This window comes from Panthera onca, chromosome E1 (assembly GCF_046562875.1).
Source record: "Panthera onca isolate mPanOnc1 chromosome E1, mPanOnc1 haplotype 2, whole genome shotgun sequence".
In the NCBI taxonomy this organism is placed as follows: Eukaryota; Metazoa; Chordata; class Mammalia; order Carnivora; family Felidae; genus Panthera; species Panthera onca.
The window spans coordinates 19,042,927-19,060,348 of NC_138352.1; the positions used below are offsets into that span (position 1 = coordinate 19,042,927).

Sequence of the window (17,422 nt, forward strand, 5' to 3'; positions counted from 1 at the left end):
CTGGCCTTCCCTTATCGCATTAGCCCGTTCTTCCTGGCCAGACCCCAGAGCTCTCTCTGTCCCTGACCCTGAAGTCACCTCTCCATCAATAGAGAGGAGAGGGCCCAGCCTCTGTCGCCTGCCCTGCTCCCCTTGGGGACCCGAGCCCGTTCTCTGACCCCAGCTTGGAGGAACTCGGTGTTGCCAGGCCGGGGAGGGAAACAATGGGCCTTCCGGAGCAGGATGACACCCCCTCCAGTCACAATTCTGGAGCAGCAGCGTGGGAGGGAAGATGGAGGGGCCCACCCTGGGGCCTGTTAGTCCTTAGCTCATCCCCACCCCCGGAACCCCGGGGAACCTTTGGCACCCCCGGACGCCCAGGCTGGGTGAAGGAGGGCTGAGAGCGCTCCCGACGTCCCAGCTACACTCGGACACGAGCCACTTCGTTTACAGGTTTAATGGTCTGAAAAGCCTGCGCGATCGCGGTCAGAGATAGGGAGGCCCTGCCAGGCTCTCTCTTTGCACCTCAATAGAAACGATGTGGTGGCCGGGTACCATGGCCAGGCCCAGCACACGGGGTTCTCCCGCAGAGAAGGAATCTGGAAAGAAGGGTCAGAGCATCAGGGAGGCAGGCCAGCGTCGGTCCCGCCCCTTCTAGTCCCAGAAAACTGGGGTGCAGCGGGGGGGGGGGGGGGGGGGGTGTGCCTCGCGGTGAGGGCTCCGCCGCATTCCCCGGGCACTGACCCGACGGTTTGAGGAACTCCTGCGCCGAGCCCAGGATGACATTGCAGTCGCGGTCGGTGCACAAGAAGCAGCCGACCAGGGTCCGTCCATCTGTCATGCGAATGCGCATAGTCTTGTTGAGCAGCGCCTCCAGCTGCTGCCGGGCCCGCGCAGCCGGCGAGTCCTCGCGCTCCCCGTCTGAGTCCTGCGCGGGGCGGGACACGCGCTGAGACTGCACCGCCCACCCACGGAACCACAGCTCCCGACAGCCCGCGGGGCGCTCACACCAAGCCCAGAGGCTGCCGGGAGCTGCAGTTCCCCCTTCCGTCCCCCCATCTTGCTCCCCGGCTGCCCCTCAATCCCGGCACTCGAGCCCGCGCTAACCCCGGCGCTGGAGCTGCTTTGACGCCGGCTGCAACAACCGTTCTCCTCGCGTAGCAGCATGGTTGGTCCGGCTCCGGCCATTTGCCCCCGGGCCTCCTGAGGGCCCTTCAACTTCTTAAGAACCTTTCGGGTCCGGTGGTCTGAGATCTCGCGAGTGCTCCCGACCTCTCTTCTTTCGCGAGATCACCCTCCTCCTCTTAGTCTCCTGGGCAACTGCAGAGGTCTCGCGAGCTTCTCTTCTCCGACGCTGAGGCTCGCTGAGGTCTATGGCGCCGGATGTCTTAACATATCGCGAGAAGTTTTGCCTCTTTAGTTTTAGACCTAGCCGTTAGGGACCCTGGAATTAGCGAGAATACCTTTTTTCGTAATCGCACTCCACCCCACCCTCCCTTGCTTTTGCTGCCTCACGAGACAGTCAGTCAGTCCTAAATATCCCTTTGTAGCCCAGACCACTCTGAAAACGGAAGGTGTTCGCTTTCGCCCGGAACCCTTGAGCACGCAGCCCGATCCCTTGAAAGCCAGATTCGGACTACGTTTCCCGTGAGCACGCGCAGCCCACGCTCCGCCTCCTTACCCGCGCAGTGTTTGATCTCGGTGGCCGGTGGCCGGAGAGGGACAATGGTTTCCATGTCAGCAGATAAACGCGCTCGCGAGGGGGAAGAGATGCAGTGAGTGAGAGCGTGCCGAGAGCGACGAAGCAACGGGAGATGGTGGCCGATAGTGCAAGAGCCATGCCGCGCCGAGGCCTAGTGGCCGGGCCAGACTTTGAGTTTTTCCTGCGTCGGTATTTCACGCCGGCCGAGGTGGCCCAACACAACCGGCCGGAAGACCTTTGGGTATCTTACCTGGGATCCGTGTACGACCTGACACCGTTGGCTCAGGAGTATAAGGGTAGGGGCCGTGCTCTGGGCCAAGGCCAGGGCGTACGTTGGGGGGGGGGGGGGGGGGGCGGTGCCCCGTTCTTGGGTGGCTAGCATTGACTGCGGCTGCTCCTTCCCAGGAGACCTGCTGCTAAAACCCATCATAGAAGTCGCAGGCCAGGACATCAGCCACTGGTTCGATCCGAAGACCAGAGACGTGAGTTCTGCTGGAACCCGGGGTTGGGGGCGGGGGGGGGGGGGGGGGGCGCGGGTAGGGACACCGGAGAGCGGGGTGGGGAGGAGAAGCCGGGGCGGGCCGGGGTCGGCGATGGTGACTGCTCCGAGGCCCCTCCCCGAACCCCGCTTTAAAGATCCGCAAGCACATAGACCCGCTGACCGGCACCCTGAGATACCGCACCCCCTGGGGCCGCTTTCTGCACGTCCCGCCGCAGCTGCCCCGTTCCGACTGGGCCAATGATTTCGGGAAGCCCTGGTGGCAGGGGTCGCGTTATGAGGTGGGGAGGCTGTCCGCCAAGACCCGGAACATCCGCATCATTAACACGCTCACATCGCAGGAGCACATGCTGGAGGTGAGAACCGGTGCCTGAGGGCAGGTCGCAGGGGACCGGGGAAGCCCAGCAAATCGCCAAGGAGATCTTCAGGCCCTTAGATCTCCATGGCCAGTGGGAGCAGCGTTTTCTCCCCCTCCAGGGGCAGACGGGGGAGAGCAGACCACCTAGGTCTCCAGGGTGGGGAATCGGAGGTGTGGCCGGATCACAGGGTACATAAGCCCGGGGCACAGTTCAGGCACCTCAGTGACGACGGTCCTGAGAAGCTCTTACGGTGCTGTGTTTGGGATAGTGACTGTAAGCAGACTCTCTTATTAGTGTCCTCGATTGTAGGGGTGAGGGGAGGCAGCAGTGACTGTGACCCTTTAAGGCTGTTTGTTAGAAGTGGCTGCCATAAGGACCGTAACACTTGGCGGCCGTTCACCGCATGCTTCCTCTCGGGTACCGTGAAGTGCCTAAAAATACGGTCTACCAAGGGAGGCTCTCTGATCCCGGCTCCGTCATCTTTTGGGCTCCTGGCCTTTGTTTGGGGGCGTGTGCGTTCATTCCAGAATTCCGGGGGTGGGGGGGTGCTTTCATGTTCTGCAGGTGGGGGCCCTGGAGTCGATGTGGGAAATCCTACACCGCTATCTCCCCTATAACGCACATGCTGCCAGCTATACGTGGAAATATGAGGGGAAGAACCTGAACATGGATCATACCCTGGAACAGAACGGGATCCGGGATGAGGACGACGAATTTGACTATCTCAGTATGGACGGTGCACCTTATACACCCGCGATACTGCTGTACTTCAACGACGACCTCACAGAACTCTAGGAGGGGAGATATATGCTCATGTAGACTTAAGATATATTCTGAGTTTGGCTGCTTCTGTGTCCTGTAGGAAAAGAGGTGGGTGTGGCGGTGCTGGAGCCAGACCCCCTTTCTGTTCCGGCCGCTGGCCTGTGGTTCCCCATGTGTCTCTGAGGTGTACGAGTCCCGTTTCCCAGGCCCACTACACTTTGCCCTGAGAAAGTCGGAGAGCACGCGAGAAGCGCATGAATTGATTCCCAGGAACCATCCAGAAGGTGCGGGATCTCGGATTAGGGAGACGTAGAAGGGGTCAGTCAGAGCTCAGGCAGAACTGTCCGACGGTCAGAGAGAGAGAGGTCCCCCACGGGGATGAGCGACGGAAGAACCTCGTGGCAGCGATGGAGACGGGCCGGGCCGCAGGGAGACAGGACCTTCCCCAGGCGGGAGCAGGAAGTGTCGGTCACTGGCCAAACAAAACTGCCTTATTTCCCTTCTGAAGAGCAGTTGGCAATCGCAACCCAAAGGGAAGAAAGGAAGCGAGCGGTTAGCAGGTAATTCAGGCTAGATCTTACGCTACGGGCTTCGTTTGCCCTGCTTAATACGACGACCCTGTAAGAGGGACACCATCACCGTAAGGCTTTGGAAGCTTAGAAAGACTTTTTGTCCCCGTTCGGCTTTGTTAAGCGATTGATGAACCTGGCGGCATCCCAGCTAGCGAGTGGAGGGGAGCTCCCTAGGCTCGGCAAGGTTTAGTGGCACGAAGGCACACTACTTCGTGGCTGGGGGACAAACTCGAGAGAGCATCTCACCGTCGAGGCTTGCTGGAGGGGCAGGACGCCGGAGCCCTATTGTGTGGTTTGGTTGGTTTCTGCGGTTACGGTCTTTGGAAGGGAGTCAGCAGAGTTCTGCAGGGGCCGAGCGGAGGCAGGGGGGAGGCAGGGAGGGCTGCCAGCTGAGCAGGAGCTATTGAGGCTGCTTCCTGGTTGATCCCACAGCAAAATTTTCTTCTTTTTTAGAGGAGAAGAGGTAGATGCGGACCGGCCGCAGGGAAAACGAGTGGAGGAAGGGCCTGTAGATGGGGGACAAAAAGCAGGCAATCATGACGGGCCTGGGCCCCTCAGGGAAGGAAAGAATGTCTGCCTTGCAAGATGGCAAGCCTTACAACAGTAATCTAGAGAGGAGCTAATGAGGTCAGGAAACTCATGTGACCAAGGGACAGCCAGCGTGGCGGGGGAGCAGTGGCCAGATGTGTCCCCTTCAACCTCAGCAGGGGCGGGGAACGAGAATGACAGACCGGTGGGCTTCCTGATGGTCACAGGCCCAAAAGAACTGGGGAGAGGTGCGTGCACCTGCTGGCCAGGGGTGCCGGGGCCCGAGCAGGGGACCGTGAGGCGCTGGGCGGGCCGCCGAGGTGCTTTCTGAGGGGCTGGCTGGGAAAGGCACGGACGCAGGCGGAGACAGGTGCTGGCCTCGGCCCTTTCTGAGCTCCCCGTGAGACCGAGGGCCTCCGCTCAGTCCCACGTAATGCGAGAGGGGCCGTGAAGTATCCGGGTCTTTCTGATGTTTGGTCCACTCTGGGGTTGTTTCACATGCGTCCAGTTAAACCGACGCCTCAAGAACCCGAGCCAAGCGGCTGCCCTGGGGCCTGTGCCTCCGGGAGGGGCCCACACCTGCCCCCCTTCCAGAGTCCCCTACCTCAGTGTCTCCTGCCAGAAGCACACGCCTCTCCTCGCACCCTGGTCACTCTGCAAGTCATTCCCAGCTCCTAAATGTCCCTGGAATCCATCCTCTTTCCGCTTCTGCCCCCACACACCACAGTCTGAGTGAGCTCTGGAAACCAGACCGAGGCCTCTGGCTTTCCCCCTTCAGATTCTTCAGCGGCTTCCGGTTGCTTTGGGAATAAAGCCCTCTAAGTGCAAAGATGCTGTGTAAGCCGGCTTCTGGCCACCTGGCAAGTCTCACCTTTGTTCCGTGTTCCAGCTGCACGGCTGTCTCGCGGTCCGTGAAACGTGCGCCTGCCCCAGAACCTTCACGCATGCCGTTCCCTCTGCCTGCACACCCTTCCATCTCCCACCTAGCTGAATCCTCAGTGGTTCTTCCTCAGGAGAGCTTCTGGGGTTTCTTGGTGTTGAAAGCAAGACTCTGCCCGATCATTTCTTAACGCCACACACATTTCAGAGTACTTCCTACAGTTTAAACTTTGAAATTATGGATGCAGTTGGCTGGCTGGCAGCTAGAGAGTAGGGACCATGTATGTCCACCCTGTTCACCGCTGTGTTCCCGGTGCTGGGCACACAGTTGCTGCTCAATAAATTTTGATGGTACGACCTCAAATGTTGAGTGAATTCATCCGTCTGGAATAACTAGTGGATGGGATGTTGTGTCCTGGGAGGCAAGTGAGGCCACCTCCAGCCACAGGCTTCTGTCCTGGTTCCCTTGGAACCAAGCCCAAGCCCTAGGGGCCGCCTTCTCACCAGATTTGGGGGAAACCTGTCACTCCCGCGGACGGCCACCAGGTGGCCGTACTCGCCTACGGAGTCGGCGGCGGGGGCGGGGCGGCTAAGGGAGGGAAAACCCTCGCAAGTTCTAAAAAGGTTACAATGAAAGGCGGCCCCGCCGGAATTTATAGGTGGGAGGGAGGGATCAGAAAAGAAGTTAAAACCACATGGCTACTATTTTACTAGCTTTGGGTTTACTCCTGTGCTAGATTTTTTCCACAAGCTCATGCCAGGAAAGGAGGGACAGCCCAAGGTGGGGGTCTGATTACAGGGGTGGGTGTGCTCGGTAGATCGCAGAGCTGCGGAAGGGATCGACACCCCACGTTTCAGAGAGAATACGGCACACGGGTTTATTAACACGTATGGGCTTTAGCGCGGACGCGAGTAAAGTTTTTCACGAGGCACCACTTGGTTCTCTAAATACCCAAGGCTGGGTATTTGCGGGAGGAGTGTGTAAATAACGCCTGGGCCTAAAATCTAGAAAGTAAATAGCACTGAGTGTAGGGTCCAAGTCCTCTCCTGGCGACCTCTTTGGTTGTGGAGGGAGGCGGGGGGTAGGGGGGGGGGTGGGGGGGGGGAAGGAAGGGGGGTGAAGGCAGAATACCGAAAGGAAAGCTGCCTGTCCTCAGGAAACCACAACAGACGACTCAAAGGACTCAATGGGCAAGTTTCCCCTGAGCCCTGCTCCCTAAGCGCATAGCACCAAGGATAATAAAGACCCGGGTGTCCCCGCAGGGAGCCTGCCCGCTCAGTGGGAAAAAAGACACACACGTGCACACACACACACACACACACACACGGAAAGATAAATGAAAACAGTACATGATAAAGGACCAAATTATGGCATAGAAAAAGTTTCCACCCTCCTGGCAAATCGCACGTGGATTCTTAACCTGGATCTCCAGAAGAGCAGAGGTAGTTTCTAAATATGGTGGGGTGGGTGTGCGTGCGTGCGTGTGTTTGCACGTGCGTGCAAGCTCAGATACGTATTATTTTGGAGAAGGGTGGGTGCTATAACTTCCATCGGTCTCAAAACGGCCCGACCCCCGCCCCTGAAATAGTCCCCCCCCCCCCCCCCCCCCCCCCCCCCCCCCGGCCTTGAAAGACCTCCGGAAGCGAAATAGCAGAGGCGGCGATAACCACGTGGTCCCGGGATTCCGGCCACCTGTCTCCACGCTCATCTGTTACACCTGTGTTGCCACGGCCGCCAAGCCCAACGCCGTAACCCCTCGGGGGCTAAGTTTAGGGCCAGTCCCAAACATCTTCCTACCGTCCCGAATTCTGATCTGGACGGACCTCGGGGCTGAGTGGGGGGATCTACCCTTCAGGCTTGGGCCTAACGCCCAGTCATGACGTCAGAACGAGTTCAATGCTCCCAGCCCGCCCAGCGAGTTTAGGTCAACCACACGGAGGTGTTGATACTGGGAGAACGGCCGCTTGCCGACAGAGCAGCGAGCGCGCGTGGAGGGGTTGGTGGTAGAGAAGCAGAGTTGGAAGCCTGGACCATCCTGAAAGTCGAAGGCTAGGCATTCCAAATACGAACAGGTACGCCGCCCGAGCACCGGGTCCTCTAGGCATAAGGGAAACACTCAAAACGACAACAACCGTAAAGCTGTGCGTGAGTATGTGAAGGGAGGTCGCCTAAGAGGGGTCAGGGGGAAAGAAGGCCGAGATGAGGAGCAAGGCGGTGGAGAGAGTGCTGGAATGAAGGCCCCCTCCCCCTGGGAATGGCTCAGTGGCCGCCTTTTGGAAGCTTGCGGCCTGGTGGGAACTCGGGTGTCCAGCATCCGTCTGACCGAGTCACCCCTGTCTGTATCCGCCACGGCCACGTCGTGCCTGGCACAGAGGGGTAATGCCTACCTGCTCCAGGAATTAACCGTACACGTGATCCCTGCTATCTGACATGTGTGAACCCAGGACCCGAACAGACCCACATGATGTGATGTCCCCTGCCACTTGCCGGCTCCGTGTGGGGGGAGCCTGCGAGCCGTGGACAGTAACACCTGTGCTCGTCAATGGCGCCCGCCCTCCTGTAGAGCAGTAAGGAGGCTGACCTATCCCCCTTGTCCTTTATCTATGTCTTTTTAGGTTTTATTTTGTATTGAGAGAGAGAGAGAGCAAGCAAGCAGGGGAGGGACAGAGAGACGGAGACAGAATCCCAAGCAGGCTCCAGGCTCTGAGCTGTCAGCACAGAGCCCCACGTGAGGTTAGAACCCGTGAGCAGTGAGGTCATGACCCGAGCCGAAGTCAGTAGCTTAACCATCTGAGCCACCCAGGCGCCCCATCCCCTTGACCTTAGAGGACAGCCTGGAGAGAACGTATTTGGCTGCATATCACAGGAGGTCGACAGCCGGGGCCTAACTACAAAGAGTGAGTTTCTCTCAAACGCTGAGTCTGTGGTGTCGTAATTCTGCGGGCCGGGTCATCGGGGTCTCCGGGAGCTCTTCTGTCGTTCTCGGGGTCATCACCTTTCTGCCGCTCTACCGCTAGCCTGCGCGGTGGGCAGGAAGGAGGAAAAGGGAAGGAAGATCGCGTCTCTATCGAAGCAAACATCTGACCTTTGGCCGCAGCTCACGGGTAGGAAGCGCACTCCACAGGGGACCCTTGGCTGCAAGGGAGCCGGGACGCCGTGTTTTCTACTGACGTCCACGACACGGGCGGGGAGCACCACCCTGGACGGAGGGCACGGATACCGGGTAGGAACCAGTGATCCTCCCGCAGTCACGCTCAGGCGCTGTATTCATCCATTCGTTAGCCAAAAACCAATGTCGTGTGCCAGGTACTGTCTGGGGTCTTGGGGACACAGAAGGGAACGAGGCAGGCAAGGCTCCTGCTTCACTGGGACTTAACGATCTGGAGGGATAAACGGTGAACAAAGGACAAGATCGTCTCAGATGGTACTAAGAGCTATATGCTAGGTACGCCTGTGCTCACACACGCACAAACATATATAAATACACACACGCACACGTGTGCTAAAAGTACTATAAGAACAGAGACGCCAGGGGCAGCTGGGTGGCTCAGTCGGTTCAGCGTCCGACTTCGGCTCAGGTCACGATCTCAGGGATCGTGGGTTCGGGCCCCGCGTCGGGCTCTGCGCTGACAGCTCAGAGCCTGGAGCCTTTCTCAGATTCTGTCTCCCTCTCCCTCTGCCCCTCCCCTGCTGATGCTCTGTCTCTCTCGAAAAAATAAACATTAAAAAAAAAAATTGAAAGCCCTCGCCTCAAATCCAAGGGCAGGGCACCGGCCTCACTCCTCAGAGGGAAGAGGGGCAAAGTTACATGGTAGTAAAAGCATGTTGGGTGTGGGACATTACAGTGGCCATTTTGGGGGTAACCCTTACCCTTGTCCGGGAGGCCCTGCAGGCCCAGGCTCTTGTGTCCCGAATTGGCCTTTCACTTTCGGGCCCCCCCACCCCCACGCAAGCTCTCTCCTGTCAGGGCCTCCATGTTTGTTGTCCTCAGCATGGAACATTCCACCCACCGCTCAATGTCTGGCCAGCTCCCGCCCCTCAGAGTCTCTGCCTAAGTGTCACTTTCTCAGGGAAGTCTTTCCCGATCCCTTCAAATACGGCAAATATTTCATCGCACCGTCTCGGGTTGCCTCGCAATGAAAGTACTCAGTGTTTCATTCACTGTTTAACGTCCGTTCCCCCTCCCTTCTTAGACTCTAAGCTCCGGGAGGGCAGGCATCCCGTCTCTTATCTGCCGCTAAACACGCAGCTCCTCGCTCAGTGCTCAGCCCAGGGCAGTTACTCAAAGTTCAGAAAATGAACAAATGGGTGAAAAATGCTACACGCGGGCTTAACTATGAAATGCCTCGGGGGACGTCGCAGCCCAGTCTGGGGAGGTCAGTGGAGGCTTTCTGGAGAGGCGTCTCCTCCGGCCGAGACCTGAAGGACCAGGACGAGGGAGCCGAGGGAGGAGGCAGGGGAGGGTAAGGAGAGTGGGGAGGACAGGCTTCCCGTGAGGAATAAATAGCAGAAACACTGCAGAGTTGGGGGTGGGGGGTGCAGAGAGCTCAGGAACAGAAGGCAAAGCTAAGAGACAGGAGGCGGGGGAGGGTGGGCGACGAGGGGTGTCGAGGCCAGACCAGGTCGAGGGAGGCTTTGTGCACCTGGCTGTTTGTGTGCTGAGATATAGTTCACACACGATACAGTTGCACGCCTTTCCGAGCGTGCAAGTCAGGGTTCAGGGTTTTCCAGGGAGAACGGCACGATCAGACTTGCATTTTAAAGACGTGACTTGCCTACAACGTCCAGAGAATGGACTGGAGGGGAAAGAGGGAGGGGAGAAGAGGGGAGACGGGAGCCCACGCCACTGCCGCGGTCCAGGAGGGACATGGGGGTGGCTGGGACGGAGTGGCGCTGGAGGTCGGAGAAGACGGACTGAAGACAGAATTGTGCGGCTCAATAATTTCCCGGGAGCACGTCTGGGGCAGAGGGAGGAGACAGGGGAGGATGATGAGTGTGCGGGTGGACAAGGGGCTCCGACTGGGGAAGAAGGGGGTGTGTGGTGAGCCGGTGTCGGGGGGTAGCTCTGGGGCGCAGATGCAGATGTCCCGATCTCCCTGGCTGCGTGGCTCTGGGCTAGACTCATCGGTGTGGGGATTGTCAGCTGAGTCACTGTTGCCAGATTCAGGGGTGAAGTCACCTTGAGGAATGACGGCGAGGGGCCGGGGGCGGGGGAGGAAGAGACTCAGAAGGAAGAGCCAGAGCAGCGAGAGTGACCGGGGAAAATGGCGCCATGGAAGCCAAAGAGAGTATCTGATGGGGGGTTGGGGTAAACAGTGTGAAACGTTCCACGGAGATCAAGGCGAGGACTTGATTGTCCGTGGAGGGAACAAGCAGCAAAATAGGAGTCCGGCTACGGTTGGATGAGGCGTGAACGGCCCAGGGGCAGAAGGAAGCCGACCACGGAAGGCTCTGTGACCATGCACAAAATGCGTTCCTGTCTTGAGATTACGTTTCTTTAACTGTAAACTATGAACAGTAGAAATAAGGTTTCGCCAAGGATAACAGGCATGCGCCAGGGCGCGGTCCCTCCGAGCGGGAGATCAGAGAAGGTAAGGTATGGAAATGTGCCCAGCAGCACGAAAGGCCCTTTGAACAGGCACCCCAAAATGTGAGTCGTCTCTTCCTTTCCTTGTGCCAGCCGCTATATATTTAGTAACACACGCTTCCTGTGGGATTTCCTGAGACTCGGCATTATTCAGCATCCAGGTGACCTCTGTCAAGTTCAGGGCATGGGTCGACCGTATCTGCGACTCACATTTGGCTGCCAGCCCAACAAAAGTGCGCCTCCATTAGGAGAACTGGGTCCAATGACCCGTGGATTGTCTCCTATGGTTCCCGAGCGGGGCTTATGTCTGGGAAGCGGGACAGAGCCCGGATGGGGGCCAGCTGTCGGGCGCAAGAGAACTAGAACCAGCCCTTTGCTCCCTCAGTTTAAGGGAGGTGCCGTTCATACCTCAGGTCGCCCACGCTGTCACCTTCAGTCACCTCCAGTGAACCTCTTAGAAGTGAGAAAGGGCCAACAATGTGACTGTTTAGAATACTAGCTCCCAACTATCGAGTGTCTTCGAGTCAGCACTTTCTTAAGTGAGCTCACGGAATCCTCACCACGACCAGGTGAGGGAGGCAGGGGTACCCTGCCTCACAGATGCGGGGCTGAGACCTGAGGGCTAAGGAGTTTGCCCGAGGTCACGTAGTGAATGGAAGAACTCGGGACACCAGGTGCTACCTGACCCCAAAGCTCAAATTCTCACGGGGTTAGGGGTGGACAACTTCATTCCTTGGCTCTGGAGTACATTTTTGGAGTTACACAGTTTGGGGATGTAGAATCTTTAAAAAAAACAAAAAACAAAAAACAAGTGATTTTAAGTTGCCAATCGTATCTAATTTAGTCTAAAATTAAAATGACCCTCATTCAGAGAGCTAGATGGCGAGAAGGCCCACGAACGGGCCAAGGGGCAGGAAAAAGCCGGCTTGGGGTCAGCATATACCATGGCAAATCTAGAATCTGAGAGACAGTCAGCCAGGAAAGGTGTCAGGGCAATTCTGCTCCAACAGCCAGGGCTTGACATGACATGGCATTCGCAGCCGGCCAGCCAAGGCACAAGCGTTAAGAAATTGTTAAAAGGGAAGCGTCAAAAGGGAAGAAAGGTTTGGTTTTTGTCGTTTCATACAGGACCATTCCGTTTCCATCACGGTGGTCAACCAAAGCAGGTCTAAAGGAAGCAGAGAAGAGAAAGACAATGATTTGTGGGAAAGACAAAGAGCAAGGGAGAGGATTTAGCTAAAAAGCCAGCAATTGGGGCTCCTGGGTGTCTCAGTCGGTTGGGCGTCCGACTTCGGCTCAGGTCATGATATCTCACAGCCCGTGAGTTCGAGCCCCGCGTCGGGCTCTGTGCTGACACCTCGGAGCCTGGAGGCTGCTTCGGATTCTGTGTCTTCCTCTCTCTCTGATGCTCCCCTACTCACACACTCTCTCTCTCTCAAAAATAAACACTAAAGAAAAATTGTTTTTAAAAAAGCCAGCAATCGAAGTAGAGGCAGATGTGAGATCACAGAAGGCAAGCAAAGATCATTTCCAGAAGGGCGTAGCAAGTTAAGAACTCAGAAACAGCCTCTCTGTCGGCAACCAGGAGGCTGTGGATAGTCTGGTGGCAGTGGCTTCAGAGGACCTGGAAAGCGAGAGTGGTCAAGTAGGACAAAGAGGATGCAGTGAAATACACAGGCTTCGTGCCCATGTCTCCGGGGAGCCTTCTCTGATGTTCTGTCTCCGGGAGAGAGCTGATAAGGTCTCCTGCCAGAGCGGAAGGTGGAGGAGGTGTGGCAAATGTGAGGAGGCTTTGGAAAAGTGGCCACGGAGACCTGAAAGAAAGCGGACTAGGGAAAAGGATTTCTGAGCCGGGACGCCGGTGGGCACGGTCGTGGTGTTCTCTTCAGCAGCACTCTGCACGCTGGGTGTGAGGGTCACAGTTAGAGGTGCGCGGGCAGAGGCTCAGGAGAGGACACGACACTGGCTGAGATGACAGACCACAGACTCTACGTTGGACAGGGAAGGAGGTGAGGACCCGGTAGAGCCCGATGAGGGAGGGACTAGAGTGTCTTATGGGTCCAAGAACAACAGAGAAATGAGCTAGAGGGACAGAAAGTTGTGGGCAATGCGGGGGGCTTGAACCCCGTTATTTCAGAAGATGTAAGTCCTGAGCCACCTCCACCGGTGTGGAATGGACAGAAAGGCCTCTGGTCAGGGAGTCAGGGGCAGGACTGAGCCCGTGTGAGTCTGTAGTGAGTGAGGGGAAGGATGAGGGCAAGCAGATGCAGCCTGAGAGTGAAGTTCAGGGCTATACAGCCCATAGGAGCCTTGGACAGGGGCCTGTCACCTGACATGGGGGAAGCTGGGATCAACCGCTGGTGAAAAGAAATAGATTCCTTTACGTATGTGGTTTCCAGACTTATCTGCCACGTCACCAAACTTTGTGACCAAATATTTGATCCATTCTCCTATCTTCTCTCTTTCCATATACTTTTAATTTTTTTTAAGCTTAGTTTTCTTTTTCATTGCAGAACATGTGTTCTTTACAGAAAATTCCAGGTAGGCAAGCATAAAGATGTCAAAACAAAAGCACTCTTATTCCTATCACTCAGCAGAAACCAGTGTGAACATCTCAACCACTTCCTCCTAGTACTTTCCTATCTGGCTGCGATTATACTACACGTATGACTTTATATTGCTTTATGCAACTAACATTAGATCTTAAGTTGTTAAAAAGGAATCAGGATAGAAGAACAGTGGTTTTCTCTAGAAGGGGCACAGACTGGGAAGACGCTGGAAACTTCTACGGTGGTAGACATATATATTAAACAAATTTTTTTGATGTTTGTTTCTGAGAGAGAGAGAGAGGGAGAGAGAGACAGAGCACGAGTGGGGGAGGGGCCGAGAGAGAGGGAGACACAGAATCGGAAGCAGGCTCCAGGCTCCGAGCTGTCAGCACAGAGCCTGATGCGGGGCTCGAACTCACAAACCATGAGATCATGACCTGAGCTGAAGTTGGACACTTAACCGACTGGTGCTGGCGCTTGACGTATTTTACATCTTTACCTGGCTGGTGTTCATACAAGAGTACGCGTATGTAAAAACTCAAAATGTACACCTCAAAAAAACCCCAACCAAACAAAAAACAAAAAGAAATTAGATCATAAGCATTTGCTCGTGCCATTTCGTCAATGTGGAAAAAGGTTAACAATCACCAAATCTAGAAGAGTATACAGGTATCAACAACACAAGAAATGACGGGTGTTGGCGAGGGTCTGGAAAAAGGGGAACCCTCATGCACTGTTGGTGGGTGTGCACACTGATTCAGCCACTCTGGAAAACAGTATGAAGGTTCCTCAGAAAGTTAAAAATAGAACTACCCTACCATCCAGCAATTGCACTGCTAGGTATTTACCCGAAGAATACAAAAATGCTAATTCAAAGGAATCCAATAAATCCAATACCCCGAAGTTTAGAGCAGCATTATCTACAATAGCCAAACTATGGAAGCAACCCAAGTGTCCATCGACTGATGAATGGGTAAAGAAGATGTGGTACAGGGGCGCCTGGGTGGCTCAGTCGGTTAAGCGTCCGACTTCAGCTCAGGTCACAATCTCGCGGTCCATGAGTTCGAGCCCCGGGTCAGGCTCTGGGCTGACGGCTCAGAGCCTGGAGCCCGTTTCAGATTCTGTGTCTCCCTCTCTCTGACCCTTCCCCGTTCATGCTCTGTCTCTGTCTCAAAAATAAATAAACGTTAAAAAAAAATTTAAAAAGAAGATGTGGTACGTTGTAGATACAATGAAATATTACTCAGCCATAAAAAAGAAGGAAATCTTCCCACTGGCAATGAAATGGATGGGGCTAGAGAGTATTATGCTAAGCAAAATAAGTCAGTCAGAGAAAGACAAATACCGTATGATTTCACTCCTATGTGGAATTAAAAAACAAAAACAAATGAGCAAAGGGGAAAAAGAGAGGCAAACCGGGAACCACACGCTCAACTGTGGAGAACACACTGTTGGTTCCCACAGGGGAGGGGGATGGGGGTGTGTGTGAAAGGGGTGATGGGGGTTAAGGAATGCAATTGTGACGAGCACAGGGTGATGTACGGAAGTGTTGAACGACTATACTGCACACCTGAAGTTAATATCACACTATCCTGGAATTTAAATTAAAACTTAAAAAACAAAAAAGAGTACACGGGGGTCCACAGCACTCCTTCAATTTTTCTGTTGGTTTCCTTCCCACCTCGACTCACCCGGTATCCTGAATTTTATGTCATTATTTCCTTGCTTTTTCTTTGCGATTAGTTCCCTTCCACCTAATTGGAAAAATTGGAAAATTTTCAAACCTACAGAAAAGTTGAAGGAGGGCTGTGGACACCTGCATACTCTCTTTGTTCGTTTCGTAAGTTCAAAAGGTTGATGTGACATAACATCAACCACGAAGAATATTACAATGAACACGTGTGTCCATCATCTGGTTTAGTAAATATAACAATAGTCATATTTTTTAAAGCCTTGTCTGATCTTCTTTTGAACTTATGAAATAGTTCTCAATAATAGGTAAAAATTTTAAAAACCTCCATAACATTTTAATGGTTTCTAAAAATTCACCCATAAAATTCATGATTTCTTTTGAAAAACATTTTTTAATGTTTTTGAGAGAGAGAGACAGAATCCGAAGCAGGCTCCAGGCTCCGAGCTGTCAGCACAGAGCTCGATGTGGGGCCCAAACTCACGAACTGTGACGTCGTGACCTGAGCTGAAGTTGGACACTTAACCAACTGAGCCACCCAGGCTCCCCTAAAATTCATGATTTCAAAGTGTACAGGTCAGAAGCTCTCAGTATAAGGTTTACAAGATTGCATGGTTGTCACCACTACCTAATTCCAGAACATTTTCATCATATGCAAAAAGAAATCTCATACCCACTGGCAGTCATTTCCCCATTTCTTCTCCCCTCAAATTCTGGTCAATCACTAATCTGTTTCCTGTCTCTGTGAATTGATCTAATTCTGGGCATTTCATATAAGTAGAATCATACAGTAAGTGGCCTTTCGTATCTAGTTTCTTGCACTCAGCATGATGTCGGCTAAGTTCTTCCATGTTGTCGTGTTTATCCCTACCTCACTCCTTTTTATGGCTGAATAATATTCTACCGTATGGATATACTGCCCTTTGCTTATCCATTCATCGGCTGATGGGCATCTGGGTTGTTTCCACTTTGGGGTTATGATGAATAATGCTCCCACAAAGATTCACATGCAAGTTGTGGTGGGGACACACATTTCAATTCTCCTGGGTGTACACCTAAGATTGAAATTGCTGGGTCGTACGGTAACTCTGTAGTTCGTGTTTTGAGGATCGGTCGGCGATCTTCTTGCCCTCCAGGAAGCACCTGGCGATACTGGTCATGCTTCCTTCCAGAAACTGTCTCCTTGTTCCACGATAACACTATCTGGTGCACCTACCACTCTAACAACTTCTGTTTCTTCCTTTGGCTTCTCTTCTCCCCTGCCCATTCTTCAAAGTACACCCAAGTTCTGGCCTCTACTCTTCACTTGATGTGCTAACCATTCTTACTGTTTAAAGAGGTACCAACACCTCCTGGAACTTTCTACCATGAACTTACCCCCCCCTCCCCAGCCTGATGGGGTCAACATACTACTCGCTAAGTACTTTCTCAATCAACATAGACCGCCCTTCTTCCCTCTATCTGCTCCAAATTTTAGTGATCTTTTGGGGCCTACTTCAAATACAACTACACACGAAAGTTCTTCAGTGATCCCCCTCTCCCTACCAAGATCTTTCTTCTCTGAATTCTCAGATTTTATAGCCCATAGCAATTATCACGACTGCATATTGTTGATTAGTGTTTCTGATCTCAAAGGTCTCTCCTCCCTCCACCCCGCTGATCCTTTGGTCACTAAAAAATTTCCAGGCTGCTTTAAAAGATGTACAGTGAAAAAATAAGCTTTCCAGTGTAACTACTACAGTTTCTCGTATATTCTTCCAGGAATATTCCCCAGATATTTACATATTTTTTTCTTTCATCAATGCTATCATTATAAATATGTTCTTCTATACCTTTCCTTTCTTCTCTTTGTACCCCAATTAGTTTTTTTCTTAATTTTTTAATGTTTGTTTCGTTTTGAGAGAGAGAGAGAGAGAGCATGAAGAGGGGAGGGGCAGGGAGAGAGGGAAACATAGAATCTAAAGCAGGCTCCAGGCTCAGCTGTCAGCACACAGCCCGATGCGGGGCTCGAATTCACGGACCATGAGACCATGACCTGAGCCGAAGTCGGACGCTTAACTGACTGAGTCCCCCAGGCGCCTCTACCTCAGTTAGTTTTTAAACTAGAACTGCACTAATGTTTTCAAAAGTTTAATTTCCATTACATCCACTGATTATACTTTGCTTATGTATTTTTCTCCTCAAAAAACTAGATTAGTGAAGAATAATTTCTTTACAGAAATCATACTACTTTTTAAGCCATTTGGTTTCATTTGCTAAGGTGATCACGAGGCTACTTAAATTTGTTTACACAAACAATAAATATTTTCTCATTG

The 17,422-nt window shown here is 53.7% G+C and overlaps 2 protein-coding genes across 6 annotated transcripts in view; one reads left to right on the forward strand and one right to left on the reverse strand.

The window, feature by feature from the left end:
• CYB5D1 (cytochrome b5 domain containing 1) lies at positions 1-3,368 on the forward strand. Of its 5 annotated transcripts, none has more exons than XM_078437821.2 (5): positions 1-432; positions 1,530-1,977; positions 2,087-2,163; positions 2,318-2,536; positions 3,104-3,368. In XM_078437821.2, the coding sequence occupies exons 2-5, from the start codon at positions 1,794-1,796 to the stop codon at positions 3,332-3,334; spliced, it is 711 nt and encodes a 236-aa protein (XP_078293947.2). In that variant the 5' UTR covers positions 1-432; positions 1,530-1,793; the 3' UTR covers positions 3,335-3,368. The 5 variants fall into 5 exon arrangements, with proteins under 5 accessions (XP_078293947.2, XP_078293950.2, XP_078293951.2 ...); XM_078437824.2 differs by having other exon boundaries at positions 1,721-1,977; XM_078437825.2 differs by having other exon boundaries at positions 1,724-1,977.
• Positions 422-17,422, reverse strand: part of NAA38 (N-alpha-acetyltransferase 38, NatC auxiliary subunit) — a 27,774-nt gene continuing 10,773 nt past the window's right edge. Inside the window, exons 3-5 of the mRNA XM_078437827.2 lie at positions 1,087-1,423; positions 724-907; positions 422-578 (exon numbers count right to left, since the gene is read on the reverse strand). Of these exons, the coding sequence (XP_078293953.1) occupies positions 466-578; positions 724-907; positions 1,087-1,167 (378 nt within the window). The 5' untranslated portion in view covers positions 1,168-1,423 and the 3' untranslated portion in view covers positions 422-465. The remainder of the gene's footprint in view (positions 579-723; positions 908-1,086; positions 1,424-17,422) is intronic.